Source organism: Bufo bufo, chromosome 11, assembly GCF_905171765.1.
Source record: "Bufo bufo chromosome 11, aBufBuf1.1, whole genome shotgun sequence".
Classification (NCBI taxonomy): Eukaryota; Metazoa; Chordata; class Amphibia; order Anura; family Bufonidae; genus Bufo; species Bufo bufo.
Window position 1 is genome coordinate 46314073 of NC_053399.1, and position 12981 is coordinate 46327053.

At 43.0% G+C, this 12981-nt stretch overlaps 1 protein-coding gene across 1 annotated transcript; it reads right to left on the minus strand.

Annotated features, from left to right (window-relative positions):
- Positions 1-768: 768 nt before the first annotated feature.
- Positions 769-12618, minus strand: LOC120981455 (izumo sperm-egg fusion protein 1-like). The gene is made up of 12 exons (XM_040410995.1): positions 12499-12618; positions 4515-4740; positions 4328-4402; positions 4115-4198; positions 3820-3840; positions 3413-3427; positions 3250-3333; positions 2594-2668; positions 2321-2421; positions 1933-2074; positions 1400-1577; positions 769-832 (listed from the first exon to the last, which is right to left on the minus strand). Exons 1-12 carry the CDS (start codon positions 12616-12618, stop codon positions 769-771), a joined length of 1185 nt encoding a protein of 394 aa, XP_040266929.1.
- Positions 12619-12981: the final 363 nt, after the last annotated feature.

A 12981-nucleotide genomic window follows, 5' to 3' on the forward strand; every position in this document is an offset into this window, starting at 1 on the left:
AAGGTTAGGTTGTGCAGAGCAAGCAGTGCAGGGGGCGGGGAAGGGCAGATTATTCACACCCACAAATATTCATGAGGGAGAGCTCAGGCATTGTTGGTACACGCCCCCACAGCTTTGCTGCAGCATGTAAACAAAGCATGAATAACAGAACTATGCAAAAGTGTAAGTGTGTTTTTTTATTTTCAAGAAATCAAGCTTAACTAATGTGTATGTCCTGATGAGTTTTATAATGTTTTTTTTTTTTTTTTTTCATTACTTGGATAACCCCTTTAAGTATTTTACATTGGAGCCCAGGAGCTTGAAGTTACTCATCTAGATTTATAGAGGTTTTCTAATAAACACTTGTTTCCACTCGGTCAAAGTTATATCGACAGATATCTGGAAACTGGTCCTGGGATGAAGAATAAAAAAGATGCTCAATCCTCCTGGTCTATCTATGATATAGTCTTTGTAGTTCTTGTTCCATGAAAACAAAAGAGACACTGCAGTCAGGATTTTTTTGTGTTTTATTTTTATTTTTTTTTGGGGGGGGGAGAAGGGGAGGGAAGAAATGGGGTAGGGAAGGTTATTTTTAGTTTTTTGGGGGCAAAATATTTGGGGTTTTTTAATTATTTTTATGGAGAGGGATTAAGGAAGAGAAGAGGAAAGGAGAAGTGGGGGAAGGGAAGAATTTTTTTTATATATTTTTTTTTTTTAAGGAAGGGGATTTTTTAGTTTTTAGGTGTTTTTTGGTGACAGTAGTTCAGGATGGTGCTTGACTGTTGGCCTTTACACTGGCTCTTTTTCCGGAGGCTCTCTAGATTTCATTTTCCTCCTCCAGAATATGCAGACGCTAAAAAAAGAAGAAGATCTATCAGTTATTTAATATCCACTATTTACATGTGAGCTCTGAAAGAAATGTGTGCACAGATCCTCCAATGTGTTCTCGTTACATTATATCATGTCTGGCCTTAGGGTACTTTCACACTAGCGTTTTTATTTTTCCGGCACTGAGTTCCGTCAAAAGGGCTCAATGCCGGAAAAGAACTGATCAGTTTTATCCCCATGCATTCTGAATGGGGAGTAATCCGTTCAGGATGCATCAGGATGTCTTCAGTTCAGTCATTTTGACTGATCAGGCAAAAGATAAAACCGCAGCATGCATTAAAAATACCGGAATGACGGATCCGTCCTTCCGGTCTGCGCATGCGCAAACTGAAAAGCAATGGAACTGCTTGCCGGATCACTCTGCCACAAGTGTGAAAGTAGCCTTATAATATACCCCAAATTTATCCTGAAGCCTTCAGCACTGTGATAAATCTGGCGCACCTTGTGACTGCCTGGACTAAGTTTACGCTGTGTAAATATTAAGCAGCAATAATACGCTAGCTCCATAGAGTATCTTATAAATGCCACCTACCATATGCCAGCGATCAACATGATGGTGACAGAGCCGGCCACAGATATTGCTGTGAGGGGAGCATTGCTGGTACGGAGCTCCTCTAGAAGTGGCGACTCAGGCGCTGTGATGTCAAGCACATCAGGAAGTGTAGGGCGAGGATGGTATTTTTCTATCGCCTGTTCCGATCCACTGATAACTAAATGAGGAAAACAATTACATTAATAGTTCATACCATGAAGAGAATGATGATGACTTTGTAGTGTATCTTATATATGAAATAATATTATATATATTTCACAATTGTCTGTATCATGGCGGCTCAGAAGCACTGTCAAAACCAAGAGTTGCTCCAAAATACGGAAGCGGCTTAAATGATCACTTTATAGGTTTTTCCTTACAAATACTAAAATAAAATAACCCCACATTATAGGTGACAGTTCAGATTTTTGGAACTAGATCCTTTCTCACTCATTATCACCTATAAGCAGATATGAATCCCAGGTATCTAAGTATTACCACCCAGCATAGTGCCAGTAATAATATGTCCTCACCTGCCACATTGTAGGTGATCTTACACACTGGCACTTCAGAGTCCAGGATGGTGGTACACGTGTACCGGCCGGAGTCCCCCTTCAGTACGCCCTTGATCACTAGGTAGGGCTCCCGGGTGATTTTGGGTTCATGTTCATGATGCTAGAGAGATAATATAGAGAACTGTTAGAACCTCATATTTCACAATCAATTCATTGTCATTATTATTAAGACAAAAATAAATTACTAATGATAATTTGCTGACATGGGTAGAAGGACTTTCTGATAAATGTTTTGGGTGATGAAGGAAAAGGTTTGGGAAGCGCTGCCTTAATATGATGGTCATATAACTTATTAACAATCTCCCAGTTTTACACTTATTTTCTTGGGCATCTGCATTTCACTTACCAGGGTGAACACGTTCTGATAGGAGTCCTCCAGCCTCGCGTACCATTCAAAGCTGCAGTCCAGAATTAGTTCTTCAAACTCTGGAACTTTTATATTTATCTCTAGAAAGAAGGAAAATGAAAGAAGATATTACAGAAGTAATTGTGTAGACATTCTGTCCTGCATTTAAAGGGGTTGTCTCAATAACACGTCTCCTTCCATATGACCTAATAGTAAATATGGGCATCATAGAGGGGACTGATAGTAACTGATTATATTCTGCTCTCTCCTCACCTCCACAGTTTACAGTCTCTGCGAGATGAGACTTGTGGTCTTTACATGGAGAGCAGGATCGTCCAGTTTTCAGATCTGAGAAAAGAAGAAAGAAATGAAATATGAGCCAGGCACTTTATAATATTATAATAAATATTATAATCATATGCTGGTATCTATCACCCCTCTGTCACCAGCACATGGACAATATACTACACAGGCTGCCACAAATCACCCTTATAGTCTGCTTATGGACGGAATCATATTAATGTAAATTTCCTCTTGCTTCAGGAAGTCTGATTCTCTGCCATGAACTATGGACTATTGGAAGTGACTGGAATATTTAGTGTACGGTGAGGATTTGGGGTCCTATATTTCTACTGGTGTACTATATGAATGTAGATATAAGAATAGAAACTTCTACTTTACCGAAACATCTGTTGGAGGTGCACAGGCAGCTGCATCTCTCCAAGTAGTCTGTGAAAAGAGGAGATGGCATATAATAGTCAGCGGTTGCTGTGTACAGCACCTATGTAGTGCTGCTCACCTTTGTATAATAGGCACAGTACACATACTATACACATAGTTTACACACACTGAAGGGAGAGGTCCATTGACATGTATTATATTATGTAATCCTAGATCCTCTGGTCTATGATAGAAATCTTATACTGTACCTTGATTTTTTTGAGGGCCCCCGGCGCAGACAACCTTCTCCTCGGCGCAGGTCTTACAGTTGGTATAGGTTTGCACCATTAATCCTGGGGAAATGCACTTATGTTATAACCTACCAATCTTATAGAGAATAATAATGACAAATCTGGTATAAAATGTACTTACCACAGCTGTCTGCACCTGAGGAATGGAGAAGAAAGAAGACATTACTGACAGTTCTCATTGTCAAACCCAAAAACCTCTAATCTCTGGGTCTCATTTATACATGATATCAGTGTCTCTGTCTTGATCGCTGTATTTTCTAGATTTCCATTGACAGGAATCTCTGAGCTGCCCCAGTACGGTCCGGGCCCTCTATAGAGCACAGCAGCTCCTAGTGCAAACATCCCTGACAACGAATCAGATGCTGGCTTTCATGTGTCCAGTACAGGGTAGGAGATAACAGCAGTGATGTGATTGGTGGATGTGGGGATCTCTAGTTTGTGTCTCCATTACTATTACTACATGAAGGCTGTGTGTGTAATACATTTATATGTCATATTATAGCACATGTTATATCTAGAAGAACTCACCTTGTTTATTTGGACACCTCCCTAAAAGTGAGAAATGAAGGAATACAGAATTACTAATAGAAAACAATAGAGAACAGAAATCCCCTGTATATGACGGCTCCATCTATAACACGGCAATAATACCCCAGAAAACTGCACGAATAGCAATTCCCATTCTAGGACATTTTATTACAATCACTCCCTCCTGTCACTAGGCTGTAGGGAAAGGAAATCAAGCAGAAAACACCATCTCTGACAACCTACCAGACACGTAGAACACAAGTACAATGGTAGACAGGTAGAAGATTTCACTTACGTTGGTTTGAGTCCTGGACGATAACCTTGAGCTTTTCTTTGAGTCGCTGGAATTGGAGTCCAATGATGTGAAGAAGCTGGATCTCTAAGATATATAAAGAGGAGAATAATGAGTCCAATCCCCTCATCTATTGGTCTGTGCCCCCAACACACTGATAATTCCTATTAATAAGAGAAGTAGAATTTCCGCCTACATAGAAAATACTGTACTTACCCTTAAAACCTATATCCAGGATGACATCCACAGATTTTTTATATTCGGACGCAATTTCGGATATAGCATATTTATCTGGAATGAAAATAATGGTACATTACTTATTTATCTAATATCTATCAATCTATCTCATATCTATCTATCTAGAGATTTCATAAAACAGAAATAATAGTAATAATACAATTACCCAGTATCCCGACTTCATCCTCAAGGTAGTCCAGGACTTTTTTCTCGGTGACTTTGGCAAACCGCTTGATCTTTACATAGGCTTCTATTGAGTCAATGTCATCGACTTGGCTTTTGATAAAGGTGTTGAATTTATCCATAGCCATTTTCCCTCTGGAGTCGCATTGTATGCAGCAGAGAGATTTTCCGATGAAGACAGATGTTACCAGCAGTAGAAGCCACATGGTCTGGATAGAACCAGGCATTTTTAGTAAAATCGCTTCCAGTAGCAAATAATCGCTAAGGACGCAAGAGAACAGAACTATGTCCCACTGAGAAGACAACAGCACTGCACAGATTAGAGCTTCAGGCACTGGTTAAGGGACACTGTCTTTATGACATCACTGTATGATGTCACCGGAATATGCAAATGAGGAACGCATAAGCCATCAGATTGGTGGAAAATGTCATTGTGACATCATCACATTAATATGTAAATTAGGCCCTGGAGCACATAAGCCATTGCATTGGTGGGAAATGTAATTGGGAAATCATCATATGCAAATAATGCTCTAGAACATGAGATGTTAAAGTAAAATAAAAAAAAAAAAAATAATGACTTTATTTACAGAATATACATATCAGACATGGGTAACAGAACATGTACCACCTGTATATTCCACCAAGCAATAGCTCGACCGTTACAATATATTGCAATATCACTACAGAAGAGCGAATTACTCAAAAATTCAATTCAGACGGTTCACCAAATTTCCCAAAAAGATTCAATTCAATCCGAATGTATTCATGACGAATCAGGTTAAAAAAAACAGCTATTTCGAGGCTGCTGAGAGCCTGTATAGTGGTGTAGAACACTGTGCATTGGAGAAACATGCATAGGGAGTCCGCTGTGTAAGTGAAACAGTAGTGTGGGTCTGAATGACACTCAGATAGTGTTGATCGAGCATGCTCGGCCGAACACCAGTTTGGCTCGAGCATCTCGATGCTCGGCACATGGCGGTACTCGGCCGAGTACCGCATGTGCTCGAGCGCAATGCTCGAGTCTCCTCCCCGCAAGTTTCTTTGCTGCAACGCAGCCAATAAACGTACAAGGAGGTACTGGCACGCACTGTAATGCCGTAGCCATGCTATAAAGCACCCGATGACACGTGTTCGGCTCAGTCTTAGGCCTCATGCACACGACCGTTGTGCCGTTGTTCCGTTTTCCGTGATTTTCTGCGGGTCCGTGAAAGAATGGGTCCGTGAAAGAACACGGATGCACACAAGATTGGCATCCGTGATCCGTGGCCGTAGGTTACTTTCATACAGACGGACCCGAAGATCCGTCTGCATAAAAGCTTTATTCAGAGCTGAGTTTTCACTTCGTGAAAACTCATATCCGACAGTATATTCTAACACAGAGGCGTTCCCATAGTGATGGGGACGCTTCTAGTTAGAATATACTACGAACTGTGTACATGACTGCCCCCTGCTGCCTGGCAGCACCCGATCTCTTACAGGGGGCTGTGATCCGCACAATTAACCCCTCAGGTGCTGCACCTAAAGGGTTAATTGTGCATATCATAGCCCCCTGTAAGAGATCAGGTGCTGCCAGGCAGGAGGGAGCAGACCCCTCTCCCTCCCCAGTTTTAATTTCATTGGTGGCCAGTGCGGCCCTCCTCCCTCCCCCTATTGTATTATTTTCATTGGTGGCACAGTGTGCGGCCCCCCGGCCCCCCCTCTATTGTATTATTTTCATTGGTGGCACAGTGTGCGGCCCCCCCCCCCTCCCTTTATTGTATTATTTTCATTGGTGGCACAGTGTGCGGCCCCCCCGGCCCCCACTCCCTCTATTGTATTATTTTCATTGGTGGCACAGTGTGCGGCCTCCCCTCTCCCCCTTCCCCGATCATTGGTGGCAGCGGAGAGTTCTGATCGGAGTCCCAGTTTAATCGCTGGGGCTCCGATCGGTAACCATGGCAACCAGGACGCTACTGCTCCCCCTACTGGTAAGTGACAGAACATTAAGCAATGCGCCGCACAGACCTGTCACTTACCAGTAGGAGGAGCTCCCGGCCAGTCACAGACAGCGCAGCAGGTAAGTATGATGCTTCTAATATTGCTAAGTAACTATGGCAGCCAGGACTGCAGTAGCGTCCTGGTTGCCATGGTTACCGATCGGAGCCCCAGCGATTAAACTGGGACTCCGATCGGAACTCTCCGCTGCCACCAATGATCGGTGGGGGGGAGAGGGGATGCCGCACACTGCCACCAATGAAAATAATACAATAGAGGGAGGGAGGGGGGACCGCACACTGTGCCACCAATGAAAATAATACAATAGAGGGAGGGAGGGGGGGCAGGGGGGGCCGCACACTGGCCACCAATGAAAATAATACAATAGAGGGAGGGAGGGGGTCCGGGGGGGCCGCACACTGTGCCACCAATGAAAATAATACAATAGAGGGAGGGAGGGCCGCACACTGGCCACCAATGAAATTAATACAATAGAGGGAGGGAGGGGGGCCGAGGGGGGTCTGCCCCCTGCTGCCTGGCAGCCCCTAATCTCTTACAGGGGACTATGATACGCACAATTAACCCCCTTCAGGTGCGGCACCTGAGGGGTTAATTGTGCGGATCACAACCCCCTGTAAGAGATCGGGTGCTGCCAGGCAGCAGGGGGCAGTCATGTACACAGTTCTTAGTATATTCTAACTTGAAGCGTCCCCATCACCATGGGAACGCCTCTGTGTTAGAATATACTGTCGGATCTTAGTTTCACGATCTAACTCATATCCGACAGTATATTCTAACATAGAGGCGTTCCCATGGTGATGGGGACACTTCAAGTTAAAATATACCATCGGATTGGAGAAAACTCCGATCTGATGGTATAATAGGGACTCCTGACTTTACATTGAAAGTCAATGGGGGACGGATCCGTTTGCAATTGCACCATATTGTGTCAACGTCAAACGGATCCGTCCCCATTGACTTGCATTGTAAGTCAGGACGGATCCGTTTGGGTCCGCACGGCCAGGCCGTGGATCCTTCAAAAATCAAGGAAGACCCACGGACGAAAAAACGGTCACGGATCACGGACCTACGGACCCCTTTTTTGCGGACCTTAAAAAAAACGGTTGTGTGCACGAGGCCTTAGTCAGGGAGAGCTGAGCATAGGAAGGGACAGACAGTGTAGGTAGTGTTATTGGAACATTTTTATTCCAAAAACTTTTCAGAGACCCAAAAATCCTTTTAAGGACTACACTGCGTGCAGAATTATTAGGCAAATGAGTATTTTGACCACATCATCCTCTTTATGCATGTTGTCTTACTCCAAGCTGTATAGGCTCGAAAGCCTACTACCAATTAAGCATATTAGGTGATATGCATCTCTGTAATGAGAAGGGGTGTGGTCTAATGACATCAACACCCTATATTAGGTGTGCATAATTATTAGGCAACTTCCTTTCCTTTGGCAAAATGGGTCAAAAGAAGGACTTGACAGGCTCAGAAAAGTCAAAAATAGTGAGATATCTTGCAGAGGGATGCAGCACTCTTAAAATTGCAAAGCTTCTGAAGCGTGATCATCGAACAATCAAGCGTTTCATTCAAAATAGTCAACAGGGTCGCAAGAAGCGTGTGGAAAAACCAAGGCGCAAAATAACTGCCCATGAACTGAGAAAAGTCAAGCGTGCAGCTGCCAAGATGCCACTTGCCACCAGTTTGGCCATATTTCAGAGCTGCAACATCACTGGAGTGCCCAAAAGCACAAGGTGTGCAATACTCAGAGACATAGCCAAGGTAAGAAAGGCTGAAAGACGACCACCACTGAACAAGACACACAAGCTGAAACGTCAAGACTGGGCCAAGAAATATCTCAAGACAGATTTTTCTAAGGTTTTATGGACTGATGAAATGAGAGTGAGTCTTGATGGGCCAGATGGATGGGCCCGTGGCTGGATTGGTAAAGGGCAGAGAGCTCCAGTCCGACTCAGACGCCAGCTAGGTGGAGGTGGACTACTGGTTTGGGCTGGTATCATCAAAGATGAGCTTGTGGGGCCTTTTCGGGTTGAGGATGGAGTCAAGCTCAACTCCCAGTCCTACTGCCAGTTTCTGGAAGACACTTTCTTCAAGCAGTGGTACAGGAAGAAGTCTGCATCCTTCAAGAAAAACATGATTTTCATGCAGGACAATGCTCCATCACACGCGTCCAAGTACTCCACAGCGTGGCTGGCAAGAAAGGGTATAAAAGAAGAAAATCTAATGACATGGCCTCCTTGTTCACCTGATCTGAACCCCATTGAGAACCTGTGGTCCATCATCAAATGTGAGATTTACAAGGAGGGAAAACAGTACACCTCTCTGAACAGTGTCTGGGAGGCTGTGGTTGCTGCTGCACGCAATGTTGATGGTGAACAGATCAAAACACTGACAGAATCCATGGATGGCAGGCTTTTGAGTGTCCTTGCAAAGAAAGGTGGCTATATTGGTCACTGATTTGTTTTTGTTTTGTTTTTGAATGTCAGAAATGTATATTTGTGAATGTTGAGATGTTATATTGGTTTCACTGGTAAAAATAAATAATTGAAATGGGTATATATTTGTTTTTTGTTAAGTTGCCTAATAATTATGCACAGTAATAGTCACCTGCACACACAGATATCCCCCTAAAATAGCTAAAACTAAAAACAAACTAAAAACTACTTCCAAAAATATTCAGCTTTGATATTAATGAGTTTTTTGGGTTCATTGAGAACATGGTTGTTGTTCAATAATAAAATTAATCCTCAAAAATACAACTTGCCTAATAATTCTGCACTCCCTGTATTGTGTGTGACAGCAGCAATATATGCTTGTAGTGCAACCTGCGCTAAATTGCTCAGTCTTAGGCTACATGCACACGACCGTATGTGTTACAAAAAAAAATCTGATCCATTGTAACAATGCCTAAAAAAGACAAGAATAGGACATGTTCTATTTTTTTTGCGGGGCTACGGAATGGACATACTGATGCGGACAGCACACGGTGTGCTAAAAAATGGGAGCTTGGGATGTTGTATAATGTCTGGATCTCCTCAAAGTTCATATATCTATTTTTCACTTTGTGCCACAGGTGCTTTACTTCCCTGATCCCTATACTTCTCCATCTAATAAACTGCTTGTTTATTGCGAACACACGAAATTCTGGGTAGGTCCATATTTTCATGTATTTGGATAAACGTACCAGTAGGTGGAATAATTGTCTAACCGCTTTCCACTCAGCAATGGTATCTCTCAGCAATATACTTAGTTTGACCGCTCTTGGAATTTCTGAGTATTTCGTGTGTAATATGGCATTCAAACTCCAGGATTTGACCATTTCCGCCTCAATTGATAGTAATGAATAGTGCGATGTGTCTTTTAGCCAGTCTATACTATGCCTCATCAGTCCCGCTAAATTGTACCTCCTAATGTCTGGCATGCCAACTCCCCCATTGCCTCTTGTCCTAGTCAACTTGTTAAGAGATATCCTCGATTTTCTTTTCTCGCCATATGAACTTTCTAAATTCCCTGTTGAGGTTCTGGATGTCTGTAAGCTTAATTAAGATTGGTAGTGTTTGCATTGGATATAATAATTTGCTAAAACTCATAATTTTTATAAGGTGGTAGCGGCCCAAGAATGATAAGGGTAGGTTTTTCCACATCCTAAGTTCTGCTATAATCTTACTGAATAGCGGCGGATAATTTAAGGAATAAAGTTGGTCCAGGGTTTTCCCTATTCGGATTCAAGTTGGGCGACGGTCACTGGACAAACCTCCAGTGGGAGACTGTTGCGGTTTTTAGTTGGAGATAAGTCTAGTAACTCACATTTGGTCGGGTTTATTTTAAAACCTGAAAGTTTACCGAACTGTGTTAAGAGTTCAAAGACTTTGGGCAAGTCCACTCGGGGTTGGGATAAAAAAAGTAATAGATCGTCGGCGTACAATGCATGCGTCAGCACAATCTCTCCTATTTTGAACCCTGAGGTAACTCCGGGTTTTGCTAGCTTCCTGGAAAGCGGTTCTAGGGCTAGGTTGAAAAGCAGCGGTGATAGCGGGCAGCCTTGCCTGGTGCCTTTCTGTAGTTGGAAAGGTTGTGACAGGTATCCAGGTATATGTATTCTAGCTGTGGGATCTTTATATAGGGACGAGATATATGTTCTGAATGGTTCTATAAACTTCATGGTGTCTAGTACCTTGTTGAGCTACCCGCAATTTACATTATCGAAGGCTTTTTCAGCGTCTATTGCTAGCAACGCTGGGGCTGGGTACATATTTGGTGATATCTTTATGGCATCTAAGACTGCTAATACTTTTCTAATATTGTAGTTGCTGATCTTCCCGCTATAAACCCTGTTTGATGACATGACACCAACTTAGGCATGATCATTGACAGCCTGTCCGCCATTATTTTCGATAAGTATTTTATGTCGTTGTCAATTAGTTAGATCGGATGTTATGAAGACGGTAGAGTACCGTCTGTTCCTGGCTTCAGTAATACCTTTATATACGCTGTGTTGATATCTGCAGGTATTGGGAGACCTTTCAACATTTGGTTATATAGAGCTGTGAGTGTGGGGGCTATTTTAGGGGCCAATATTTTATAGAATTCATTGGTATATCCATCTGGGCCTGGGGCTTTACCATTCTTAGATGAACGTATGACATTTAAAACTTCCATCTCTGTAATAGGTTGGTTAAGTTTCGTCATGTCCTCTTCCGATATCTGCGTTAACAGTGAGAGATATTCGTGCGCATTATCTCTATGAACTTCTTGGTCTGTGCTCGTATATAGGGCTTTATAAAAGTCTCGGAAAATCCCCACTATCTCCTTGGGGTTGTGACACACTGTCCCTTTAGAATTTTTTAGGGTGGGTATTGTGGATGTGTATCTTTGACCTTTAGCCAGGTTTGCCAAGAGTTTACCCGATTTGTTCCCAAATTTAAATAAATGAGCCTCTCTTTTTAGTCCATAATATTCTTCTTTCTGTTTTAGCCACCTTTCATAGTTTGCTTTAGTTACCATCCATTGTTGTCTATTTAATGGAGATGGGTTTGCACGAAATTGTGTATAGGTTGCCCGTAATGCTTTTGATAGTTCCTGAATTTTAGATTGGATGGTCATAATTTGTCCCCATATAACCGCCTTTCCCGCCCTCCATATCAGATGAGGGTCTCTGCTTTCCGAGTTTGTGTCCCAGTATTCAATCCACCAATGTGTGAGCTTTTCCGCAAATTGTTCATTTTTAGCTAAGTCTGAGGGGAATCTCCACACGTAGTCACTACCTCTTGGGACCGTATCTAACATATCCAATATGACCAGGGAGTGGTCAGATATGACAAGGTCACCTATCTATATTGACGTCGTTTTCTGCAGTACATTCCCAGATACAAAAAAGTAGTCCAGTCTTGACCAAGAGTTATGGACTGCAGAAAAATGCGTGAATTCTCTCCCCTCTGGATAAAAGCAACGCCAAGCGTCAGATTCGAATTCGACATTTCCCTTTGCAGTATCTTATCTCTGTGCCTGGGGGTCACCGCCTGTTCCTTATTTGATTTTCTATTTTCTATGTGTGACATTACTGTATTCATGTCTCCGGCTACTATTTTGTTAAAGACTGTATCTCTCACCAACATCTCCCTTAGTTCCCTAAAAAAAAAAATCTTATAAAATAAAAAATCTGTGTTGCTTTCATTAGGCCCATATATGTTGTATATGCTCCACGTGTCTAGCGGTGAGCTCATACGAATATGTGCTATACTACCCTCTCTGTTTTCTAGACATTGAATCGTCATGTGAGCCAGTTTTTTCTGTCTCAACGCTGGATGTTCTGAGTTATTCCTCTCCCTTTGCGCTGGTAATGGGGGCCCGATTCTGTGGGTTCTTTCCACTTTGCACTTCGTTGGGAGGTTGAGCGCCTCGGGCAGATCTTTTTTGCATAATGCAAATAATTCCTGTACTGGGAATGACTCTGGCACCCCTACCAGTCTCAAGTTATTCAGACGCGAGCGGTTTTCGTGGTCTTCCACCTTCTTGCTCAATCTCTTGTTTTCCTTCAATAGGTCGTCATTGACACTGCGGAGCCGGCTCTGTTCTTCCTCCATTTTGGAGACTCTGTCTTCCACTTCTCATATACGTTGACCATGATCTGCTATTTCTCTCTGCAGGTGCGATAGCGATTCCGCCACAGTGCTGGACAACGATTCCTGGAGGTCAGGTAGGATTCTAGCTGCTACTTCCAGGGCTAAGCGCTTGTAATCAACACTCACGGTGTCGTTAGAGGATTCCCCATCCTCAGGATAATATGCCGGCTTTTGCGCCTCTCTCTCCTGCTGCTCTCTCGAGGAGGCGGGGTCCGCTATCTTAGTATGTACGACGGGCACGCTGGTTGTCTTGTGTTTGTTGCCCTGCCTAGTTCTGCTCCCCATGTGCTCGATGTACCGGTCCATATATTCCGGCAGTCGCGG

Coding starts and splice junctions, on each gene's coding strand:
- LOC120981455 (XM_040410995.1), bottom strand. CDS start 12,618: ATGGAGGAAGAACAGAGCCGGCTCCGCAGTGTCAATGACGACCTATTG. Junction 4,199..4,327: donor CCTGGATATAGGTTTTAAGG/GTAAGTACAGTA, acceptor TATATATCTTAG/AGATCCAGCTTCTTCACATC. Junction 2,422..2,593: donor AGAGACTGTAAACTGTGGAG/GTGAGGAGAGAG, acceptor CCTTCTTTCTAG/AGATAAATATAAAAGTTCCA.